This window comes from Salmo trutta, chromosome 36, assembly GCF_901001165.1.
Source record: "Salmo trutta chromosome 36, fSalTru1.1, whole genome shotgun sequence".
Lineage (NCBI taxonomy): Eukaryota > Metazoa > Chordata > Actinopteri > Salmoniformes > Salmonidae > Salmo > Salmo trutta.
Genome location: NC_042992.1, coordinates 4,764,617 through 4,783,502, shown reverse-complemented (window position 1 = coordinate 4,783,502; position 18,886 = coordinate 4,764,617). Strand labels below are relative to the sequence as shown.

Below are 18,886 nucleotides of genomic sequence, written 5' to 3'. Positions count from 1 at the left end.
TATAGAGTATAGGAGGTCTGGGTTATAGAGTATAGGAGGGTTATAGAATATAGGAGGGTTATAGAATATAGGAGGTCTGGGTTATAGAGTATGGGGGTCTGGGTTAGAGAATATAGGAGGGTTATAGAATATAGGGGGTCTGGGTTATAGAATATAGGAGGGTTATAGAATATAGGAGGGTTATAGAATATAGGAGGGTTATAGACTATAGGAGGTCTGGGTTATAGAATTTTGGCTTTAACAGAAACACTGTAGGTAGTTGTGAGCCTGTGATGTGTTTCACCATGTGTTTCACATGTGTTTCCCCATGTGTTTCACCATGTGTTTCACATGTGTTTCCCCATGTGTTTCACCATGTGTTTCTCCATGTGTTTCACCATGTGTTTCACATGTGTTTCAACATGTGTTTCCCATGTGTTTCACCATGTGTTTCACCATGTGTTTCACATGTGTTTCACCATGTGTTTCCCCATGTGTTTCACATGTGTTTCACCATGTGTTTCCCCATGTGTTTCCCCATGTGTTTCTCCATGTGTTTCATCATGTGTTTCCCCATGTGTTTCCCCATGTGTTTCCCCATGTGTTTCACCATGTGTTTCTCCATGTGTTTCACCATGTCTTTCACATGTGTTTCAACATGTGTTTCACCATGTTTCCCAATGTGTTTCACCATGTGTTTCCCATGTGTTTCACCATGTGTTTCACCATGTGTTTCACATGTGTTTCACCATGTGTTTCCCCATGTGTTTCACATGTGTTTCACCATGTGTTTCCCCATGTGTTTCCCGATGTGTTTCTCCATGTGTTTCATCATGTGTTTCCCCATTTGTTTCCCCATGTGTTTCCCATGTGTTTCACCATGTGTTTCCCCATGTGTTTCACCATGTGTTTCCCCATGTGTTTCACCATGTGTTTCCCCATGTGTTTCCCCATGTGTTTCTCCATGTGTTTCACATGTGTTTCCCCATGTGTTTCACCATGTGTTTCACATGTGTTTCCCCATGTGTTTCACCATGTGTTTCAACATGTGTTTCCCCATGTGTTTCCCCATGTGTTTCACCATGTGTTTCACCATGTGTTTCACATGTGTTTCAACATGTGTTTCACCATGTGTTTCACCATGTGTTTCAACATGTGTTTCCCCATGTGTTTCCCCATGTGTTTCACCATGTGTTTCACCATGTGTTTCACATGTGTTTCAACATGTGTTTCACCATGTTTCCCAATGTGTTTCACCATGTGTTTCCCATGTGTTTCACATGTGTTTCACCATGTGTTTCACATGTGTTTCACCATGTGTTTCCCCATGTGTTTCACATGTGTTTCACCATGTGTTTCCCCATGTGTTTCCCCATGTGTTTCTCCAGGTGTTTCATCATGTGTTTCCCCATGTGTTTCCCCATGTGTTTCCCCATGTGTTTCACCATGTGTTTCCCCATGTGTTTCACCATGTGTTTCCCCATGTGTTTCACCATGTGTTTCCCCATGTGTTTCTCCATGTGTTTCACCATGTGTTTCCCCATGTGTTTCTCCATGTGTTTCACCATGTGTTTCTCCATGTGTTTCCCCATGTGTTTCCCCATGTGTTTCCCCATGTGTTTCCCCATGTGTTTCCCCATGTGTTTCTCCATGTGTTTCATCATGTGTTTCCCCATTTGTTTCCCCATGTGTTTCCCATGTGTTTCACCATGTGTTTCCCCATGTGTTTCACCATGTGTTTCCCCATGTGTTTCACCATGTGTTTCCCATGTGTTTCCCCATGTGTTTCCCCATGTGTTTCCCCATGTGTTTCACCACAGTAGTTTCCTGCTTTGTCTGTGTCCTTATCTGCTGCTGGGCATTCCTTCCACAAGTGTGTGTTAATGTAGGGTGTGTGTGTGTGTGTGTGTGTGTGTGTGTGTGTGTGTGTGTGTGTGCGTGCGTGCGTGCGTGCGTGCGTGCGTGTGTGCCACCATGAGTAACCTTGAGCTCAAATATAGACAGATAGATAGACAGAGTATAGCTCTGAGAGATATCAGTGTGACCTTATCCACAGCTCTCTAAACTAACAGGACCTCTCTCTCTCTCTGCTCTACACCTCTCTACGATTCCATTCCTCTTTCTCTCTCCCTATCCCAAACAAACACACATTCTCTCTGTCTCTCCCATTCCCTCCCTGTCTCATTTTGTTCCCCATGACAGTGAGTCATAGACAGATATCCCTTGTGAGAATCAGTTAACAGTGAAACTCAGCTGAAATACCTTGTCTATCTGAGTCCTTTGGACTCTCAGCTATGTCAATTGGGGACTGGTTTAAAAGAGGTCAACGAGGATTTTTGTGAGGGGGGATGTTTGAGGAGACAACGTGAAGGTAAGCGGGTAACGGTGTGTGTGTGTGTGTGTCTGTGTCTGTGTGTGTGTGTGTGTGTGTGTACTCACTGTCGACAACTGGTGCGCTACGGTCATGGACCTGTAAAACCTTCTTTAACCTGGCTCCTTTCTGGATGTCTGCTAACAGGGCGTTCCTCCCTCCTCTTCCTCCAACACTCTGGAGACTAGGAGGGTTTGGCCGAGACTAGGGGAGATATCAAACAGCAAAAACATATACATGATCAAATACAAATCTTAGAATCAACTATTAAAGACTCCAATTACATTGAATGAACTACAGGACAAAATACAAACCCTCCAACCCAAAAAGGCCTGTGGTGTTGATGGTATCCTAAATGAAATGATAAAATATACAGACCACAAATTCCAATTGGCTATACTTAAACTCTTTAACATCATCCTTAGCTCTGGCATCTCCTCCAATATTTGGAACCAAAGACTGATCACCCAAATCCACAAAACTAGAGACAAATTTGACCCCAATAACTACCTTGGGATATGCATCAACAGCAACCTTGAGAAAATCCTCTGCATTATCATTAACAGCAGACTTGTACATTTCCTCAGTGAAAACAATGTACTGAGCAAATGACAAATCGGCTTTTTACCAAATTACCATACGACAGACCACGTATTCACCCTGCACACCCTAACTGACAAACAAACAAACCAAAACAGAGGCAAATTATTCTCATGCTCTGTTGATTTCATACAACCTTTTGATTAAATTTGGCATGAGGGTCTGCTATACAAATTGATGGAAAGTGGTGTTGGGGGATAAACATACAACATTCTAAAATCCATGTACACAAACAACAAGTGTGCGGTTAAAATTGGCCAAAAAACGGGGCCTCCCGGGTGGCGCAGTGGTCTAAGGCACTGCACTGCATCGCAGTGCTAGCTGTGCCACCAGAGATTCTGGGTTCGAGCCCAGGCTCTGCCGCAGCCGGCCGTGACCGGGAGGCTCATGGGGCGATGCACAATTGGCCCAGTGTCGTCCGGGTTAGGGAGGGTTTGGCCGGTAGGGATATCCTTGTCTCATCGTGCACTAGCGACTCCCGTGGCGGGCCGGGTGCAGTGCACGCTGACCAGGTCGCTAGGTGTATGGTGTTTTCATCTGACACATTGGTGCGGCTGGCTTCCGGGTTGGATGTGCGTTGTGTCAAGAAGCAGTGTGGTTGGGTAGTGTTACGGAGGACGCATGGCTCTCGACCTTTGCCTCTCCCGAGTTCGTAGCGACAAGACAGTAACTACTACTAATTGGATACCACAAAAAAGGGGGTAAAAAAATAAAACAATAATAAAATAAAAAATTGGCAAAAAACACACACATTTCTTTCCACAGGGCTGTCCGGTGAGACAGGGATGCAGCTTAAGCCCTACCCACTTCAAAAAATATATCAACAAATTGGCGAGGGCACTAGAACAATCTGCAGCACCTGGCCTCACCCTACTAGAATGCGAAGTCAAATGTCTACTGTTTGCTGATGATCTGGTGCTTCTGTCCCCAACCAAGGAGGGCCTACAGCAGCACCTAGATCTTTTGCACAGATTCTGTCAGACCTGGGCCCTGACAGTAAATCTCAGTAAGACAAAAATAAAGGTGTTCCAAAAAAGGTCCAGTTGCCAGGACCACAAATACAAATTCCATCTAGAAACCGTTGCCCTAGAGCACACAAAAACTATACATACATTGGCCTAAACATCAGCGCCACAGGTAACTTCCACAAAGTTGTGAACGATCTGAGAGACGAGGCAAGAAGTGCCTTCTATGCCACCAAAAGGAACTTAAAATTCAACATACAAATTAGGATCTGGCAAAAAATACTTGAATCTGTTATAGAACCTATTGCCCTTTATGGTTGTGAGGTCTGGGGTCCGCTCACCAACCAAGAATTCACAAAATGGGACAAACACCAAATGGAGACTCTGCATGCAGAATTCTGCAAAAATATCCTCTATGTACAACGTAAAACACCAAATAATGCATGCAGAGCAGAATTAGGCCGATACCCGCTAATTATCAAAATCCAGAAAAGAGCCGTTAAATTCTACAACCACCTAAAAGGAAGCAATTCCAAAACCTTCCATAACAAAGCCATCACCTACAGAGAGATGAACCTGGAGAAGAGTCCCCTAAGCAAGTTGGTTCTGGGGCTCTGTTCACAAACACAAACAGACCCCACAGAGCCCCAGGACAGCAATACAATTAGACCCAACCAAATCATGAGAAACAAAAAGATAATTACTTGACACATTGGAAAGAATTTACAAAAAAAACAGAGCAAATGCTATGGGGTGGCAGGTAGCCTAGTGGTTATAGCATTGGACAGCTCAAATCCCTGAGCTGACAATGTAAAAATCTGTTGTTCTGCCCCTGAACAAGGCAATTAACCCCCTGTTCCTAGGCTGTCATTGAAAATAAGATTTTGTTCTTAATTGACATGCCTAGTTAAATAAAGGTACAAATAATTTTAAGAAATTAGGAGGGTACATAGTGGCAGAATACCTTACCACTGGGACTGACAAAAAATTAAGGAAAACGATGACTATGTACAGACTCAGTGAGAAAGGCCGCCGATGGCAGTCTTGGCTCTCAGGACAAGACAGGCTACGTGCACACTGCCCACAAACTTTCATGGAAACTGAGCTGCACTTCCTAACCTCCTGACAAATGTATTACCATGTTAGAGACACATATTTCCCTCAGATTATACAGACCCACAAAGAATTCAGAAACAAATCCAATTTTGATAAAATCCCATATTTATTGGGTGAAATACCACAGTGTGCCATCACAGCAGCAAGATTCACTGGACATTACGCTGGACAAACTGAAAACCACATATCCTTCACTGGACAAACTGAAAACCACATATCCTGAGGCTGCATTTATTGAAGCTGGGAATTTTAACAAAGCAAATCTGAGGACTTGGCTGCCGAAATTATATCAACATATTGACTGTCCTACTTGCGCTACTAAGACTCTCGACCATTGCTATTCAAACTTCCGGGATGCTTACAAGGCCCTCCCCTGCCCTCCTTTCGGCAAATCTGACCACGATTCCATCTTGCTACTCCCGTCCTATAGGCAGAAACTCAAACAGGAAGTTCCCGTGCTTCGTACTATTCAACGCTGGTCTGACCAATCGGAACCCATGCTTCAGGATTGTTTTGATCACGTGGACTGGGATATGTTCCGGGTAGTGTGCGACAATAACGCATACACGGATACAGTGACTGAGTTCATAAGGAAGTGTATAGGAGATGTATTTATCCACTGTGACTATTAAAACCTACCCTAACCAGAAACAGTGGATAAATGGTAGCATTTACTTGTTAGATATTACTGCACTGTCAGAGCTAGAAGCACAAACATTACACTACACCCGCAATAACATCTGCTAAACACGTGTATGTGACCAACAACATTTGATTTGATTTGTGACCAGTGAAGAACAAACACCATTATAAATACAACCCATATTTATGTTTATTTATTTTCCCTTTAGTACTTTAACTATTTGCACATTGTAACAACACTGTATATATACATAATATGACATTTGAAATGTTTTTATTATTTTGGAATTTCTGTGAGTGTAATGTTTACTGTACATTTTTTATTGTTTATTTCACTTTTGCTTATTATCTATTTCACTTGCTTTGGCAATGTAAACATATGTTTCCCACGCCAATATAGCTCTTTAAATTAAAATTGAACTGAGAGAGAGAGAGATAGAAACAGAGAAATAGAGAGACAGAGAGAGAGAGAGAAAGGCAGCGAGAGAGAGAAAGACAGTGAGAGAGAGCGAGACAGAGAGAGAGAGAGAGAGGTATAAAGGGTGGAAGAGGTGGAAGAGGTACAGAGAGAGAGAGTGGAAGAGGGACAGAGAGAGGGTGGAAGAGGGATAGAGAGAGGGTGGAAGAGGGACAGAGAGAGAGAGTGGAAGAGGGATATAGAGGGTGGAAGAGGGACAGAGAGAGAGAGTGGAAGAGGGATATAGAGGGTGGAAGAGGGATGGAGAGAGGGTGGAAGAGGGATAAAGAGAGGGTGGAAGAGGGACAGAGAGAGAGAGTGGAAGAGGGATATAGAGGGTGGAAGAGGGATGGAGAGAGGGTGGAAGAGGGATAGAGAGAGAGTAGAAGAGGGACAGAGAGAGGGTGGAAGAGGGATAGAGAGAGGGTGGAAGAGGGATAGAGAGAGGGTGGAAGAGGGATAGAGAGAGGGTGGAAGAGGGACAGAGAGAGGGTGAAAGAGGGATAGAGAGAGGGTGGAAGAGGGATAGAGAGAGTAGAAGAGGGATAGAGAGAGTGGAAGAGGGATAGAGAGAGAGTGGATAAAAGAGGGGGGGTGGTAACAGTGTACAGTACAGTAAGTGATTAATCTTACTGTCATCAGAAGTTTCCTGACCAGGACAGTTTCTGAGGTTTTCCTGGTCAGGAAAACACTTAGCCTTAGCAAGTACATTACAAAGAGACATATCTTTGTCAGTGTGAGGAATATCAAACTGACAGTATCAAACTGACACCAGGTCAGAGATAGACACACTGACCTATATAGACATGCTTTACCAGCCATCAAAGGAAATTTAACATGAGAACACTGAGAGCTTACTCTGTAAATATGACACCAGCATCCTACGCTGTCTGTTCTCTACCCTAGTGTGTGTGTGTGTGTGTGTGTGTGTGTGTGTGTGTGTGTGTGTGTGTGTGTTTGTGTGAGTGTGAGTGTGAGTGTGTGTGTGTGTGTGTGTGTGTGTGTGTGTGTGTGTGTGTGTGTGTGTGTGTGTGTGTGTGTGTGTGTTTGTGTGAGTGTGAGTGTGAGTGTGTGTGTGTGTGTGTGTGTGTGTGTGTGTGTGTGTGTGTGTGTGTGTGTGTGTGTGTGAGTGTGAGTGTGTGTGTGTGTGTGTGTGAGTGTGTGTGGTTGGTGTGTGTGTGGTTGGTGTGTGTGTAACTGTACCTCTAATAAATAATGCAAATAACAGACAGGTGGTTGACACATGGTGTGTGTGTGTGTGTGTGTGTGTGTGTGTGTGTGTGTGTGTGTGTGTGTATCTTACCTGTGGTGGGTGAGCAGTACAGGGTGGTGGAGGTGGAGGGGGTGCAGGGGGAGGAGGAGGAGGGGGTGCAGGCATGGCTGGCCACAGAATCTCTGGCCTGCAGAACACAAGAAATGAACAAGGAATAAAGGAAAGGGATACGTTGTCCGTTTGGAATCAGGCCCATTACAGACGGAAACACTTTTTCCGTTTGGAATCAGGCCCATTACAGACGGAAACACTTTTTCCGTTTGGAATCAGGCCCATTACAGACGGAAACACTTTTTCCGTTTGGAATCAGGCCCATTACAGACAGAAACACTTTTTCCGTTTGGAATCAGGCCCATTACAGACAGAAACACTTTTTCCGTTTGGAATCAGGCCCATTACAGACAGAAACTAACCCAGAGTGTTTTCAGTCCAGTAGTGGGTTTAACCCGGATCAACTACTTCCTCTGGGATTTAAAGAGATGAGAGTTTGATCCAACTTCAACATGAGTTCCATTGTTGTGGGACTTTTAGATATTTCCAGGAGTAGCTTCTATTCAAGGGGTCAACCGGACCCGACCTCGTTCCCATCTCGCTGGGTAGGATGTGTTTCCACCACGAGATACAGAAAACAGGAAGCAGCAGAACACTCCTTCCTCTCCAGGGAAATATGAGATCCCCTTCCCACAATGCTCGGCGGTCACCCAGGGGTGGGTGTGTGTGTGTATGTGTGTATACACGCACATGAATTTGTGTGTACATGTATGTACGTACGTCTTTATGTGTGTGTGTGTGTGTGTGTGTGTGTGTGTGTGTGTGTGTGTGTGTGTGTGTGTGTGTGTGTGTGTGTGTGTGGGAGCGCATAAGTGTGTATGAGAGGGGACACAGAGTGGTTTAACAATGGCCTCTGTTGTCTAAGAAGCAGCACTCTATCCTCCAGCCCTCTTAGCTTTGCCTAGCAGGCCAAATGCCTCCGCTGGCATTACGTAAAGACAGGCTGGAAAACCGATCAGCTGAATGTTGATGGACGTACTTTTCACGAGCAAGAACGTTTTAAGAACGTACGTTTTAAGAACGTACTTATCAAGGCCGAGTACCTCTCAAGGACGCTTCAATAAAAATAATTCCAAGAGCAAAAAACTATTTCAAGAAAGTACTTTTCAAAGAGCAAAAAATAAATAAAAAATACATTTCAAGAATGTATTTTTCAGAGAGCCGACTGAGCACGCTATATTCCACATATATTCCACATACATTGAGACATGTTAGATGAATTTTCAATACCACATTTGCCACCAACAATTGTAACTTCTAGTAATAGAAAATGAAAACCTTTTAACATCTGCGACCAGCACCCACATTTCTTCTTCCTTGTTTTCTTCCTCTTCTATTTCTTCTCCTTCCTTCCTCTCTACTACTTCTGTTCCCCTTTTCACACTCGGTTTCCTCCTTCCATACCTCGACCCAAGACTATGTTGCAGAAACATCTTAAGAAAGCAGGCAACCCACAAACTTGCAGAATGTAGTAGAAAATGGAATTCTTCTTCGTTAGAATAATCAGTTGGAATATTTAGTTCCAGCTTCGGGAATGGAATCTGAGAAGATGATTTTATTTTTTGTGATAAAAAAATCAGCAGATGTTCAGCTGAAGCGTTGACAGTCAAACACAGAGACTTCAACCCAAATTTTACGACTTCATAAATCTTCCAAGATTTCCTGGAAGAGCTGTCTTCCAAAGGGAGAGTGAGAGACGACCGTGTGTCTTCTGTTCAACACTGTCTCATGCTTAGGTAGGGTGGAATTAAGCTACTTAGCAACACTGTCGAATAACAACCAGAACAGAACATGGTTTTGTTTTTCAATGTTTTGCCCAAATGAATGACATGAGGTTTCCCAATGAATTCCGTTATCTCAACGGTGTGTGTGTGTGTGTGTGTGTGTGTGTGTGTGTGTGTGTGTGTGTGTGTGTGTGTGTTTGTGCGTGTGTGTGTGAGAGAGAGAGAGAAACAGAGAGACAGAGAGAGTGAGAGGGTGGAATAGGTATAGAGAGAGTGGATAAAAGATTGGGGGTGGTAACAGTGTAAAGTGTAACAGAGAGGGTGGTAACAGTGTACAGTGTAACAGAGGGGGTGGTAACAGTGTACAGTGTAACAGAGAGGGTGGTAACAGTGTACAGTGTAACAGAGGGGGTGGTAACAGTGTACAGTGTAACAGAGGGGGTGGTAACAGTGTACAGTGTAACAGAGGGGGTGGTAACAGTGTACAGTGTAACAGAGAGGGTGGTAACAGTGTACAGTGTAACAGAGGGGGTAAGTGTACAGTGTAACAGAGGGGGTGGTAACAGTGTACAGTGTAACAGAGGGGGTGGTAACAGTGTACAGTGTAACAGAGAGGGGTGGTAACAGTGTACAGTGTAACAGAGAGGGTGGTAACAGTGTACAGTGTAACAGAGGGGGTGGTAACAGTGTACAGTGTAACAGAGAGGGGTGGTAACAGTGTACAGTGTAACAGAGGGGGTGGTAACAGTGTACAGTGTAACAGAGGGGGTGGTAACAGTGTACAGTGTAACAGAGAGGGTGGTAACAGTGTACAGTGTAACAGAGGGGGTGGTAACAGTGTACAGTGTAACAGAGAGGGTGGTAACAGTGTACAGTGTAACAGAGAGGGGTGGTAACAGTGTACAGTGTAACAGAGGGGGGTGGTAACAGTGTACAGTGTAACAGAGGGGGTGGTAACAGTGTACAGTGTAACAGAGAGGGGTGGTAACAGTGTACAGTGTAACAGAGAGAGGGGTGGTAACAGTGTACAGTGTAACAGAGAGGGGGGTGGTAACAGTGTACAGTGTAACAGAGGGGGTGGTAACAGTGTACAGTGTAACAGAGAGGGGTGGTAACAGTGTACAGTGTAACAGAGAGAGGGGTGGTAACAGTGTACAGTGTAACAGAGAGGGTGGTAACAGTGTACAGTGTAACAGAGAGAGGGGTGGTAACAGTGTACAGTGTAACAGAGAGGGGGGTGGTAACAGTGTACAGTGTAACAGAGAGGGGTGGTAACAGTGTACAGTGTAACAGAGAGGGGGGGTGGTAACAGTGTACAGTGTAACAGAGGGGGTGGTAACAGTGTACAGTGTAACAGAGAGGGTGGTAACAGTGTACAGTGTAACAGAGAGAGGGGTGGTAACAGTGTACAGTGTAACAGAGGGGGGTGGTAACAGTGTACAGTGTAACAGAGAGGGTGGTAACAGTGTACAGTGTAACAGAGAGGGTGGTAACAGTGTACAGTGTAACAGAGAGAGGGGTGGTAACAGTGTACAGTGTAACAGAGAGGGGGGTGGTAACAGTGTACAGTGTAACAGAGGGGGTGGTAACAGTGTACAGTGTAACAGAGAGGGGTGGTAACAGTGTACAGTGTAACAGAGAGAGGGGTGGTAACAGTGTACAGTGTAACAGAGAGGGTGGTAACAGTGTACAGTGTAACAGAGAGAGGGGTGGTAACAGTGTACAGTGTAACAGAGAGGGGGGTGGTAACAGTGTACAGTGTAACAGAGGGGGTGGTAACAGTGTACAGTGTAACAGAGAGGGGGGTGGTAACAGTGTACAGTGTAACAGAGAGGGGGGGTGGTAACAGTGTACAGTGTAACAGAGAGGGGGGTGGTAACAGTGTACAGTGTAACAGAGAGGGGGGTGGTAACAGTGTACAGTGTAACAGAGGGGGTGGTAACAGTGTAACAGAGAGGGGGATAACAGTGTACAGTGTAACAGAGGGGGTGGTAACAGTGTGCAGTGTAACAGAGAGGGGGGTAACAGTGTACAGTGTAACAGAGAGGGGTGGTAACAGTGTACAGTGTAACAGAGAGGGTGGTAACAGTGTACAGTGTAACAGAGGGGGTGGTAACAGTGTACAGTGTAACAGAGAGGGGGGTGGTAACAGTGTACAGTGTAACAGAGAGGGTGGTAACAGTGTACAGTGTAACAGAGGGGGTGGTAACAGTGTACAGTGTAACAGAGAGGGGTGGTAACAGTGTAACAGAGAGGGGGGTAACAGTGTACAGTGTAACAGAGGGGGTGGTAACAGTGTACAGTGTAACAGAGGGGGTGTTAACAGTGTACAGTGTAACAGAGGGGGTGGTAACAGTGTACAGTGTAACAGAGAGGGTGGTAACAGTGTACAGTGTAACAGAGGGGGTGGTAACAGTGTACAGTGTAACAGAGGGGTGGTAACAGTGTACAGTGTAACAGAGGGGTGGTAACAGTGTACAGTGTAACAGAGAGGGGTGGTAACAGTGTACAGTACAGTAAGGGAATCATCTTACTGTCATCAGAAGTGTCCCGACCAGGAAAACCTCAGAGCTCTAGTTACAGAAACTGTCCTGGTCACGTCATGTGGTCAGAAAAACACTTAGCAAGTGCAAGTGTGTGTGTGTGTGTGTGTGTGTGTGTGTGTGTGTGTGTGTGTGTGTGTGTGTGTGTGTGTGTAACTGGCAGAATGTCCTCTCTTTCTATTTCCATCCTCATAAGTGTGTCAGGCAGCTTCAATGGCACTGACTGGCAGCATCCCAAATTACACTGTAGTCCCTATATTTACAGCACTATAATGGGAAATTACACTGTATTCCCTATATATAGAGCCCTATAATGGGAAATTACACTGTATTCCCTATATATAGAGCACTATAATGGGAAATTACACTGTATTCCCTATATATAGAGCTCTATAATGGGAAATTACACTGTATTCCCTATATATAGAGCACTATAATGGGAAATTACACTGTATTCCCTATATATAGAGAACTATAATGGGAAATTACACTGTATTCCCTATATATAGAGCTCTATAATGGGAAATTACACTGTATTCCCTATATATAGAGCACTATAATGGGAAATTACACTGTATTCCCTATATATAGAGAACTATAATGGGAAATTACACTCTGTTCCCTATATATAGAGAACTATAATGGGAAATTACACTGTATTCCCTATATATAGAGCACTATAATGGGAAATTACACTGTATTCCCTATATATAGAGCACTATAATGGGAAATTACACTCTATTCCCTATATATAGAGAACTATAATGGGAAATTACACTGTATTCCCTATATATAGAGCACTATAATGGTATATTACACTGTATTCCCTATATATAGAGAACTATAATGGGAAATTACACTGTATTCCCTATATATAGAGCACTATAATGGGAAATTACACTCTATTCCCTATATATAGAGCACTATAATGGGAAATTACACTGTATTCCCTATATATAGAGCACTATAATGGGAAATTACACTGTATTCCCTATTTATAGAGCTCTATAATGGGAAATTACACTGTATTCCCTATATATAGAGCTCTATAATGGGAAATTACACTGTATTCCCTATATATAGAGCTCTATAATGGGAAATTACACTGTATTCCCTATATATAGAGCACTATAATGGGAAATTACACTGTATTCCCTATATATAGAGAACTATAATGGGAAATTACACTGTATTCCCTATTTATAGAGCACTATAATGGGAAATTACACTGTATTCCCTATATATAGAGCTCTATAATGGGAAATTACACTGTATTCCCTATATATAGAGCACTATAATGGGAAATTACACTGTATTCCCTATGTATAGAGCTCTATAATGGGAAATTACACTGTATTCCCTATATATAGAGCTCTATAATGGGAAATTACACTGTATTCCCTATATATAGAGCTCTATAATGGGAAATTACACTGTATTCCCTATATATAGAGCACTATAATGGGAAATTACACTGTATTCCCTATATATAGAGAACTATAATGGGAAATTACACTGTATTCCCTATATATAGAGAACTATAATGGGAAATTACACTGTATTCCCTATATATAGAGCACTATAATGGTAAATTACACTGTATTCCCTATATATAGAGCACTATAATGGTAAATTACACTGTATTCCCTATATATAGAGAACTATAATGGGAAATTACACTGTATTCCCTATATATAGAGCACTATAATGGTAAATTACACTGTATTCCCTATATATAGAGCACTATAATGGTAAATTACACTGTATTCCCTATATATAGAGCACTATAATGGTAAATTACACTGTATTCCCTATATATAGAGCACTATAATGGTAAATTACACTGTATTCCCTATATATAGAGCACTATAATGGTAAATTACACTGTATTCCCTATATATAGAGCACTATAATGGGAAATTACACTGTATTCCCTATATATAGAGCACTATAATGGTAAATTACACTGTATTCCCTATATATAGAGCACTATAATGGGAAATTACACTGTATTCCCTATATATAGAGCACTATAATGGTAAATTACACTGTATTCCCTATATATAGAGCACTATAATGGTAAATTACACTGTATTCCCTATATATAGAGCACTATAATGGTAAATTACACTGTATTCCCTATATATAGAGAACTATAATGGGAAATTACACTGTATTCCCTATATATAGAGCACTATAATGGTAAATTACACTGTATTCCCTATATATAGAGCACTATAATGGTAAATTACACTGTATTCCCTATATATAGAGCACTATAATGGTAAATTACACTGTATTCCCTATATATAGAGCACTATAATGGTAAATTACACTGTATTCCCTATATATAGAGCACTATAATGGTAAATTACACTGTATTCCCTATATATAGAGCACTATAATGGGAAATTACACTGTATTCCCTATATATAGAGCACTATAATGGTAAATTACACTGTATTCCCTATATATAGAGCACTATAATGGGAAATTACACTGTATTCCCTATATATAGAGCACTATAATGGTAAATTACACTGTATTCCCTATATATAGAGCACTATAATGGTAAATTACACTGTATTCCCTATATATAGAGCACTATAATGGTAAATTACACTGTATTCCCTATATATAGAGAACTATAATGGTAAATTACACTGTATTCCCTATATATAGAGCACTATAATGGTAAATTACACTGTATTCCCTATATATAGAGCACTATAATGGTAAATTACACTGTATTCCCTATATATAGAGAACTATAATGGTAAATTACACTGTATTCCCTATATATAGAGCACTATAATGGTAAATTACACTGTATTCCCTATATATAGAGAACTATAATGGTAAATTACACTGTATTCCCTATATATAGAGCACTATAATGGGAAATTACACTGTATTCCCTATATATAGAGCACTATAATGGGAAATTACACTGTATTCCCTATATATAGAGCACTATAATGGTAAATTACACTGTATTCCCTATATATAGAGCACTATAATGGTAAATTACACTGTATTCCCTATATATAGAGCACTATAATGGGAAATTACACTGTATTCCCTATATATAGAGCACTATAATGGTAAATTACACTGTATTCCCTATATATAGAGCACTATAATGGGAAATTACACTGTATTCCCTATATATAGAGCACTATAATGGGAAATGCAGAACGAGGAAAATAAGGCAACAGTTGGCTGAACATTTTCAGAACAGGTGTGACTGAGACAGTAACCAATGGCCTGTACTGTCTGTACTGTCTGTACTGTCTGTACTGTCTGTACTGTCTGTACTGTCTGTACTGCCTGTACTGTCTGTAGGCAATGACTAACACTCCTACTGTACACACTGGTCTGTCTGTACTGTCTGTAGGTAATGACTAACACTGGTCTGTCTGTACTGTCTGTAGGTAATGACCAACACTCCTACTGTACACACTGGTCTGTCTGTACTGTCTGTAGGTAATGACCAACACTCCTACTGGACACACTGGTCTGTCTGTACTGTCTGTACTGTCTGTAGGCAATGACTAACACTGGTCTGTCTGTACTGTCTGTAGGTAATGACTAACACTCCTACTGTACACACTGGTCTGTCTGTACTGTCTGTAGGTAATGACTAACACGGGTCTGTCTGTACTGTCTGTAGGTAATGACTAACACTCCTACTGTACACACTGGTCTGTCTGTACTGTCTGTAGGTAATGACTAACACTCCTACTGGACACACTGGTCTGTCTGTACTGTCTGTAGGCAATGACTAACACTCCTACTGGACACACTGGTCTGTCTGTACTGTCTGTAGGTAATGACTAACACTCCTACTGGACACACTGGTCTGTCTGTACTGTCTGTAGGTAATGACCAACACTCCTACTGTACACACTGGTCTGTCTGTACTGTCTGTAGGTAATGACCAACACTCCTACTGTACACACTGGTCTGTCTGTACTGTCTGTAGGTAATGACCAACACTCCTACTGTACACACTGGTCTGTCTGTACTGTCTGTAGGTAATGACCAACACTCCTACTGTACACACTGGTCTGTCTGTACTGTCTGTAGGTAATGACCAACACTCCTACTGTACACACTGGTCTGTCTGTACTGTCTGTAGGTAATGACTAACACTGGTCTGTCTGTACTGTCTGTAGGTAATGCAGCCCTTGTTTCTTCCACAAGCAGGCCGAGTTACAGCACTGAGCCCATTCACAGTGTGTCTCAGAGGTAGGAGTGATGATCTAGGATCAGTTTTACATGAATATGACGATATGGACAGGTGGAGACCTGATCCTAGACCAGTACTCCTACTCTGAGTTGTTTTGTGGATATTGGCCACTGATCTGTTCTGAGCAGCTGACACAAGCAGCATGCTGAGCAACACAACCAGCCACCCCCACTTCTGTCATGTGTGGCATGTAAAAAATTAATTATCCTCTCCAACCCAAACAGGAATTGAAACGGGTAATACCAAATATCCCAGTTGGAGAGTAAAACCCCACCATGGGTGTTGCAACACTGCATAATCGCCGTATTATCCCTAATTAGCGCGTATTTGACGTGCTTTCGACCTCCATTCACAAATGTGTTTAGAATTTTTTTTTAATTCCTCATACTCCAGTATCAAAAAAAGGTTAAAAATATATATATATATATATATATATATATTTTTTTTTTTTTATATTTAAAAAAAAAATATTTAAAAAAAAATATTTAAAAAAATATTTAAAAAAAAATATATATATATATATATATATATATATTTTTTTTTTTAATGCACATTTGCCTAACCATAATCTATCTGGTACGATACAGTGATTGGTTTTTGGAAATGCGAATAGAACAAGTGAATATTTCCTATCCCGTTCACAGAGAAAACTTCCCCGTAACTGGGAAGGTAAGGTGTCATGTTGCTGTGGTAACAGACCTTGTCTGGAAGCGTAAATATAGTATATTAGCCAAAGGTCATTGCTCAAGATACGCAAACTATCAAGCAAACATATTTTGCGGGAGGACAACACATTTATGTTTTCCATGTTATGCAACCGACAAACAAATAGCATACCCAGGAGAAGAAAAACAAATAGATAGACCTATACTAAAAAGTATTTTTTTCTTCAATATCAACATTTTGCATTCCGTTATGTTGAAGGCTTACTTACCTCCAACGGACAGGATTTCGTTCGTGGCGCGACAAGTCCGTCAGCACTCTGCCCGCAGAGCGTGTGCCGCTGACCCGGTAGATACCCGGTAGATACTGACGGCAGGTACTGACCCGGTAGATACTGACGGCAGGTACTGACCCGGTAGGTACTGACGGCAGGTACTGACCCGGTAGATACTGACGGCAGGTACTGACCCGGTAGGTACTGACGGCAGGTACTGACCCGGTAGATACTGACGGCAGGTACTGACCCGTTAGGTACTGACGGCAGGTACTGACCCGGTAGGTACTGACGGCAGGTACTGACCCGGTAGGTACTGACGGCAGATACTGACCCGGTAGGTACTGACGGCAGGTACTGACCCGGTAGGTACTGACCCGGTAGGTACTGACCCGGTAGATACTGTAGTATTATTGGGGAGAAAGGCTACAGTCATTGGCTACAATTACAGACGTCGGATTCTTCAAGCCTTGTACCGAGCGCGCCGCTATAGTCCGCTACAGCTGGAGAGCACAACCCCGGGGACAGCAACAATGTTGGGATAGGTTTGTAGTCCGGCGTTGGTCGTTGGCTATTCTAGAAAGAAAAAGAAAATAACTGTTTCAACTGATGATGATGATGATGATGATGATGATGAGTGTAACGAAAGATACAACACGAACAAATGTCTCATTAAAAGTATACTAGTGAACACAACAAAAAGTTTGTTCTGAAGTTGGTGTGAAATTATTTCTCGTCTTCTCTAGCCTACGGTTGTTTGCGCGTAATATCTCTTACCACGCTTTGTTGACAAGTTGGGACACACCTTGTCGCTTCGAGGAACCCAAAGCCTCTGACCAATCAGAAGTGGTTAGTGGGCACTAATGCTGCGTTCATCTGCCCCGTCGGAGATTCCGTAAAGTCGGAAATACGACTTTGTTTCATTCATGTGCATTTTGGTCAGAGCAATTATTCAACCAATATGATTTTAGCTAGCTTGATAAGCTAGTTAATATTTCTTATGGTTAAGTTAGCTAGATTGCTGAACATTGACACTATGACCAAACTAGACACATTATACCTTACCCATATTGTAGTTGTAAAAAACGGATTTGTTTTTATTTGTTGTTTGAAAAGGTGTTTCTCACTTGTAATTCCGATTTGAAGGATTGTTCAAGTCAAACTTCCCTGACAAACAGGGTTAGGGGAATAAGCACAAAATCATAAACCCCTCCCATTTGTAAAATGTACCCTCTTAAAAAGTGATCTTAACCTCACTGCTAACTTTGTGCCTTACCAGTATTTCCCAAACTAGGGGCTGTGACCCCATGTGTGAGATAAACTCTGAAATAAAATCAATAAAATCATGCTTGGGTCAGAGAACAGGGGTTAGGTCAGTATCTATCTTTTAAACCGTTTATGCTACAAAATATCCCTCCACAACAATACCAAGAAGCCTCACAGGATTCAAAGTGGGACAAGACCAGGAACTAAATCGGTTTCCCAAACTAGGGGACGCGATCCCAAGTGGGACAAGATCAGGCACTAAATCAGACTGGGAGGAAAAGAACATAATCAATGATGATGCTCTTTTCTACACATAATTGTATACCAAATTATTACCTGATGGTCTTTCTGATGTATTTCAGTCACTTCAAACCATACTTTCTTCAGATTGAAATACTGTCAAAAGTACTGTCAGACTGATTTGTAATAAACTGTCATAACTCAAATTATGACTAGCAGCATATCACCCTGTGTCCCACTGCTGGCTTGCCTCTGAAGCTATGCAAGGTTGGTCCCTGGACTGGAGACCAGATGCTGCTGGAAGTGGTGTTGAAAGGCCAGTAGGAAGCACTCTTTCTTCTGGTCAAATTTGTTTTTATCCCAATTTCCCAGGGCAGTGATTGGGGACATTGCCCTGTGTTGGGTCACGGGTCAAATACGTTTGGGAAACATTAGCCTATCCCTAACTTTAAATGAAGACCAAAAAAAGC

At 42.2% G+C, this 18,886-nt stretch overlaps 2 protein-coding genes across 3 annotated transcripts in view; one reads left to right on the top strand and one right to left on the bottom strand.

Moving 5' to 3' along the window:
* LOC115176292 (WAS/WASL-interacting protein family member 3) overlaps nt 1–9,302 on the bottom strand; it is a 24,657-nt gene extending 15,355 nt beyond the window's left edge. The window contains exons 1-3 of one of the 2 annotated variants that reach the window (XM_029736225.1): nt 8,733–9,302; nt 7,434–7,530; nt 2,419–2,554 (exon numbers count right to left, since the gene is read on the bottom strand). In XM_029736225.1, the coding sequence (XP_029592085.1) occupies nt 2,419–2,554; nt 7,434–7,530; nt 8,733–8,887 (388 nt within the window). In that variant the 5' untranslated portion in view covers nt 8,888–9,302. The remainder of the gene's footprint in view (nt 1–2,418; nt 2,555–7,433; nt 7,531–8,732) is intronic. The other variant, XM_029736224.1, reaches the window with a different exon arrangement.
* Nucleotides 2,250–18,886, top strand: part of nup42 (nucleoporin 42) — a 40,231-nt gene continuing 23,594 nt past the window's right edge. The window contains exon 1 of the mRNA XM_029736227.1: nt 2,250–2,350. The gene's annotated coding sequence lies outside the window, so the exon portion shown is untranslated. The remainder of the gene's footprint in view (nt 2,351–18,886) is intronic.